Source organism: Photinus pyralis, unplaced genomic scaffold, assembly GCF_008802855.1.
Source record: "Photinus pyralis isolate 1611_PpyrPB1 unplaced genomic scaffold, Ppyr1.3 Ppyr1.4_LG2, whole genome shotgun sequence".
Taxonomy (NCBI): Eukaryota; Metazoa; Arthropoda; class Insecta; order Coleoptera; family Lampyridae; genus Photinus; species Photinus pyralis.
Window position 1 is genome coordinate 8,624,105 of NW_022170403.1, and position 6,738 is coordinate 8,630,842.

The 6,738-nt window shown below is 36.4% G+C and overlaps 1 protein-coding gene across 2 annotated transcripts; it reads right to left on the bottom strand.

Moving 5' to 3' along the window:
- Window positions 1–2,071: 2,071 nt before the first annotated feature.
- On the bottom strand, window positions 2,072–3,241 carry LOC116163734 (zinc finger protein 830). 2 transcript variants are annotated; one of them, XM_031477827.1, is made up of 4 exons: window positions 3,042–3,241; window positions 2,564–2,978; window positions 2,344–2,513; window positions 2,072–2,296 (listed from the first exon to the last, which is right to left on the bottom strand). In XM_031477827.1, exons 1-4 carry the CDS (start codon window positions 3,152–3,154, stop codon window positions 2,149–2,151), a joined length of 846 nt encoding a protein of 281 aa, XP_031333687.1. In that variant the 5' UTR covers window positions 3,155–3,241; the 3' UTR covers window positions 2,072–2,148. The 2 variants fall into 2 exon arrangements, with proteins under 2 accessions (XP_031333687.1, XP_031333686.1); XM_031477826.1 differs by having other exon boundaries at window positions 2,564–3,241.
- Window positions 3,242–6,738: the final 3,497 nt, after the last annotated feature.

Here is a 6,738-nt window from a genome sequence, read left to right on the forward strand (position 1 = left end):
GCCCATATGAAAATAGGTCTGATTTAGTAAAACTGCGAGGAAAGGAAATCCAGCTTGTCTCATCAGGGAGCGAGACATTTGGGCGTGGTCCAACTCTGGCCTTCAGTGCAGGCAGTGCCGGATTTAGTTCAGGGGCCGTCGGGGGCTAAGTCATACCATTGTATATATGTGTCACACTATACCGCCAGTAGGTAGGGAAAAAAGCTGAATCTTGGTTTTTTTTATAATACTTCATTTAATTTTTGTTGTTTTTCTAACTTTTGTTTTTTTACAAATTGCACCTCCTTTTCCGCTCATTTTTTAGAAACTTCACGAAAACACTACTATAAATGAGTAAAATTTTCTGCGCTAACGCGTAATGACGTAATGGGATTGACAACACGGCATGTCAGAGTCGTTGGCGGCTGGCACTGAGACAAAACAAAACATAGCTTGTAAAATAAATTTTTGAATCGGATTAGCTTTTCTTTTATTCGAGGTCCATATATACAAAATTTCATTTAAATATCGCTGAATAATAAAAAATTTGAAATTGCACATGCGCACATTTTTTGATTCGGCACCGCATTATAGTTTTACTTTTATTCGAGGTGCCTACATAACAGGCGATCAAAAATGAGTTGCTGATGTCGAGTTGCCTTTGGAAGTTCAAGATAAGTACGATTTTCCATGGAAACAAAAATTCCAAAGGTGACTCGACAGCAACTCATTTTTAATTGCATAGTACAAAATTTCATGCAATTCGGTTCATGAATAACGGAGATGTCAGTGTTTGCCGACATTAGGTTAACGTTTATTTGAGGTGCCTACGTATGTACAAAATTTCATTTAAACACCTATGAAGTTGGGTTGCACAATTTTGTATTATTCATCTGCATAGCAATTACTAACATCAGAAAACTGGACATTCATATGTTCTTTGTAACAAGAATTATAAAAGAAACCCTTTTTTGGCGGTTTGGGCTGTAACTTTTTAACTCGTTAGTCTATACGTAGCCGAAAAACAATAGCGACCTTTCTTTAACATTAAGAACATGTGTATCAATTTTCAAAGCACTCGGACGTTTATACACAAAGTTATCGTGCACGCGGACAGACAGCAATACAAAATTATAAACGGTCTTAAGGATCGTTAATAAATTAGTTAACTATATTTATATTTTGTAAAATCAAGGACGTTAATTTAACGTCCTTGTGTAAAATATATGGGGATTTAAATTCTGTGGCTAAATTTTTTAACAGTGAGGGAATGTGTTAGTTACACCAAATTTATAAAATTTTGAGTTTTGAGAGAAACAAGAAACAAAAAGCGAGTTCATGATTTGGACTTTCTGTTCGGCCGTACGTCCGTCCATCTGTGTACATATATAAATATAACTCGCGGACGGTTTCGAATTTTCCAGTTCTGTTTTCAGTAATAGGGGGACAATGGCCAAGGGACTAACTGATTAAATTTTGGTCAATACTCATCAACTGGAAGTGACCTTGTCGCTTGGTGCAGGTTATTTCGCAATATAAATACACATATTGCGTCTAAAACACTGCTCCCACAAAAAAATGTGTTATATACTTTTTTGTAGGGATTTTGATGCGCTTTAATTTTACATAGAACAATTTTTTTCCTAAAAGCAATTCTAGCTTAGTTATAACCCAAAAACTATTCCGGTTTATCACTTCCGTTTAAGACTTTTCCGGGAGTCAAACATTGGTAAATTTTATTTCATCGTTTTCAGCACATTTTTTTCATTCACAAACCGCTTAAATTAATTCTTTTGGAATTTGTTCACTGTCAAACTACAGAATGATTAATTATTTCAGGCACTTTGATAAATGATTATCTTTCACCAGCCGCTCTTTGAAGGGTAATGCAAGGGGGTCCTGCCCCTGTGTACATTCCAAACTTAATAAAAGAAATTTTTCAATAAAAAGGAAACACTTCATAGGTGCTTGATAGCAGGAAAAGTTTTGGATAAACTGACAATGGTTGAAACTTACTTTATACCTTTGGCTTTACAGGAAGGTCTTGATAAACACCTGCATAAATAGATGAAATTGATAAATAAAAGGAAAATCATGTCTTATTATTTATGTATCACTTACAAAGAAACCTAAGATTAAGGTTAATATACAAAGTCCTTTTCTCTTGCATTACCTTAAAAACTTTTTTGTTCGCCAATCTACATATTCCTCAAATTCAACATCATCTGCACTATCTTCCGATAAATCTGCATCCATATTTTCAAAAGTATTTGTTGTCGTTGTAAGTTCCAATTTTCTCTTTTCTAATGTTAAAACTCTAAAAGTAAATATTAAGAAAGCCCTTTTTCAAAGTAAAAATAATACTTGGACCAGTTTTTCATCTGTTCATCAATTTCATCTATCTGACGCTCGTTGGTTGCTTCTTCGTGGTCTTCAGCGATTATGTTAGCACTTTCGTTATTAGCATCTCTGATTGCTTTTTGAAATCTTTCCCATTCTTCTTCTACAGGATCTTTGTAATCAATATGCCGCACCTATCACAACAGTATTACATGAATACCAAAATTATTTTCACAATGCTTACTTTAGCATCCTGTTTCGGATCATCGAAAAATCCTTCTGGAATGGCAGATTGGTCATCTTTTGGATCAATGACCATCTGTTCATCTTGCTTATTGCTCACAGGGTCCACACTTACTTCTTTAAACGTAACCGCATTACCAACATTACTACTGATTTCTGTATTGGAAGCATCGTTGTCGTGAGTTGAGGTCTTTGAATTTTTTAAAATGCCCTTTATCTTTTTCGTGGGAACTTCTATAGGCACTTCGAGAGATCTCTTTGGATTTGTGGTGAAGTTGTTGGTGGTTTCTTTCAGCCGCCTAGCTTCCTCCACTTTATCGCGGTGTTGTTTAGAATTAATGTGAACATTCCACACTCCTTCCGATCGAACGATGGACTGACAGAGGACGCACGTTAGCTGACCTAAATCGTTATACTTATTCAAAGTTAAGAAAAAATATAGCGAAGGCAATCTAATTACAATGAGTAGAAAAGGATATTTTGCAAGAGGCGATTCAATCTTTGTGGTTTTTTTAATTTTGTGATCATTCATAATACGTCGAAGCTCTGATTGCGGCAACTTCTTTTTCGCATTTTTAAATGCTGCAGACATTTTTGCTAAAACGAAATATTGGTTTTAACTTCTTGGTTCTATGAATTAATATTATACAGGTTATGTTATTTTTGGTTATGTCATAGAGTACCGTGATTGACAGATCAAAGCTGAAGAGCTATACAGAGTGACCTAAATTATTCGACTATATCTTTGTATATTTATCAGTACATCATATGTCATATTAAAGCTTTTCATTGGAGATTTTTGAAACGGTCCGTATGCTAAACGGTTGCCTCAGTCACTGCAGTTTGTGGGCGCGGAGAGAGAGGGGAACTTCCCGCGTGTGACGTACTCTCGCCTGCCGTAGAATTTTCTCACTTTTCTGTATCCGTGACGTTTGTACCACGGCCATCGTGCAAAGGTGTATTGTATGCGTCTCTCGCCCTCATATGTTGCATTTCTTATTAATGTGTTAATTTTCTTTCAAGATATTGAATTATTGGTTACCTATAACTATAAGTATAAATTAAACTGAGACCGTGCCGTGTGTGCCCGCGAAACTTGTACTTTATTAAGACTGGAATGGATCAACAAATGCTACAGGAAAGAAAAGTTCAATCCTCCGCGTATTTTCAGTTTGCACTTTTTACCAATAGCACCCCATTGGAAATTACATCTAGGGGAGAAAGAGTTAGGACAAGGGAACATAGGATCCAATTGACGTAACTACTCCTGAATTTTCAACACCAGGGCTATGTGTCCAAGAAGTAAGATCTACTTGTCCATGGACAAACAAGACATTAGAGCTAATGCGCTAGAATGAACATCCGGTGCCATACAGAAAGACATGAAAAAAATTTCATCAAAAGCAGTCCAGTCGTTTAGGAGTTCAGTGACACACATCCTTACAGAAGAATTTGTATCAAGATAATTATGCATGTATGTAAAACACACGAGTTCCCAATAACCATTTATTATTCACAATAATTAATGCGTATAATACTCTGAAAGTAAAAATTAACAGAACAGAGATGCGAGGAGTGCCACCGCAAGTCGGATACTGCCGATCACCGCGCCGTGCGAGTGCCCGTCGAGATTTCCCCGCTCCCCCTAAATCGCGCAGCGCTTACATGTAATACTAAATTATAAACCTTTCGATTCCATAAGTAAATAACTTACTGGTTTTATTGGTACCTAAACGTATATCAAACCCCCCCAAAGATTTTCTTAGTCGGCATTTACGGCGGACAAGTCGGCTAATTGGGTTGGAGTCTTGGAGATGCTAAATGAAAATGAAACTGCAGGAGTCGGAATAAAGGCGGCTAAGTTCTTTAATAATAAGCATTTGTTTGGTAACATAAAATACTTAAGAGATCAATCTTAGATACAGTATCACTATTGTTTAATGTTTATAAATGGTAACTTATCGCGTAATATGAGCTCTCTATCAAATGACACAAAAACTAAAAATTACTTCCATAAGAAAAATCAAAGTTGAAGATGGGTAACCGGTGACGAAACGTCGGTTTTAAAATTTAAAACTAGCATCTTACATAGTGAAAAAACTATTAAAATATACAACTTTGCCAAATTAATGTGCTTTTTTAAAAATCGAACATAGGGAAATTACATTACATGCAAACTCCTATGTTCGCATTAAAAAAAATTCACTGTATATACCTACCACAGCTGACTGGTCCGTAAGCTTAGTCCGTAAGCTCATCCGCCATTTATGAGCCCACTGACGATTAACGCTTGCAAAACGTTGCATGTCCTGTATGTATTGTCTATCGTTTAAAAAAACATTGATTTTTTTTAACGTGTATTAAGTAATGCATAAAGGTATTGATACATGAAACAAAGATTTGTACATTTCGCTTGACTAAATTAAACAATTTGATACAATGTTCATATTTCAGAAACCTTCTTATCAATTAAAAGTCTTCTAAGAGTAGCTGCTTCATCTCGTAATGTCAATATTTGAGCTCGTAAAATGGCGTTCTCGTGTTCCAAAATTGCAGCTTTCAAAGCAACCTAGAACACCTCATTGACTTATAAAGGTAATGGGAACGATGTATTGTGGTCAGTACTTACCTGATCTTCTCTAAATTTCCTGGCGTCCCGCGATTTTTTAGCAGCCTGATTATTTCTCCTTCTCCTTTCGAAATATTTGTCGTCTTTTTGTTCCTCTGGAATCGGCTTCTTTTCGCCTCGTTGTCTTTTATAATTGCTTCCATATACAGATCCGCCGGGAGATATTAGATTTGACTGAGTAACTGCAAACATGATTTCTTATTGTGACTGTGACATGTAATATTTAGGTACCCACGTTGTAAGTCTGTAGTTGGAGGTGGCCAAGGGTAGTATGTTTTTTGCGGCAACGGAACGAATGATCTATCTGCCGATTCGGTATGTACAATGGGTGGAAACTTTTCTGATGGAGGTGACTGCGTCGTAGAATCGGCCAACAAATGCACTGCAGCGGAGAGCAAACTTTTTGAAGAAAAATCTGAAAAAAGTTAACCCAAGTACGCAAGTAGTAGATAGCACAGTTTGGCTCAATAAGTATTTGGTTTAATATCAACTATACGGGATTGCTACAAAAGAATGGACAGGTTCGACATTTTTTTTTAACTGAAACCGAGAGATTTTGTTATTAAAAAACGATCAGAAAAAAATATTGATATTTACGTCTGCTGTAAGCACTTTAAAATCAAGGGTCGGCGCAAAGCAAGTAAACGTACCTGTGCGCGAGACTACTCCGCGTGACGTCAGAAGCCAGAAACATTTGCCGCCGTGCTGGCACAGTATACGAATGAGAAGTATATGTAAATATTCATACTTCCGGTTGGCGCAGATGGTATAACCGTTTTACATGTTCCATAATTAGCGCATTTCCACAATAAAAAAAATGCACAATTGTGGCCACTTTGTCCGTCCGTCCGTCCGCTCGTTTTGAGACGCTACTAGTTTTTTATCTTAAGAGCTATTGTTCTACTTTTTTCGCTATTTGGTTCGTTATGGTGTCGAGTCTTGTACCAAGGAAGGAATTTTTTCTGTACCGCTTACAAAAAAGTTATTGTAAAAAAAACAAAAAACCGTTTTTTACATGTTCCATAATTTTACACTTTTGCCGTTTATTAACGATCCTAGAGATCGTTTATAATTTTGCATTGCTGTCTATCGTCTGCCTGTTGGTCTGTCCGTCTGTTTCTTTGTCTGTCTGTCCCTCTATCTGTCCGTGTGAACGATAACTTTGTTTAGAAATGTCCGATCGCTTTTACATCTCCGTTAGTTATGAACTGAATTGCATGAAATTCAATATGGGCATAGCTTTAGCCATACAATACGCAATGCCAAAAGTTGAGTCGAATCGATTCAAAATTCACAGTGCCCTTTTCGCATCCCGACCATTTATAAACCGAATTGCAAACTTTTTTAATTATAAAAGTATTTAAATGAAATTTGATACATAGCCACTTGGAATAAAAGCAAATTTAACGCCAATTTCAAAATTTGGTTTTGCGCATGCGCAGTGTCAACTTTCTTATTTATGGAGGGATTTAAATAAAATTGGATACATAGCACCTTGGAATAAAAGCAAATTTAACGCCAGTGTCAAAATTTGGTTTTGCGCATGC

Bases quoted from the DNA above. Each gene is read 5' to 3' on its own strand.
- LOC116163734 (XM_031477826.1), bottom strand. From the start codon at position 3,154: ATGTCTGCAGCATTTAAAAATGCGAAAAAGAAGTTGCCGCAATCAGAG. The intron at 2,514-2,563 runs GTAAGCATTGTG...CTGTTGTGATAG, and splicing joins ATCCGAAACAGGATGCTAAA to GTGCGGCATATTGATTACAA. The intron at 2,297-2,343 runs GTATTATTTTTA...ATTTACTTTTAG, and splicing joins CAGATGAAAAACTGGTCCAA to AGTTTTAACATTAGAAAAGA.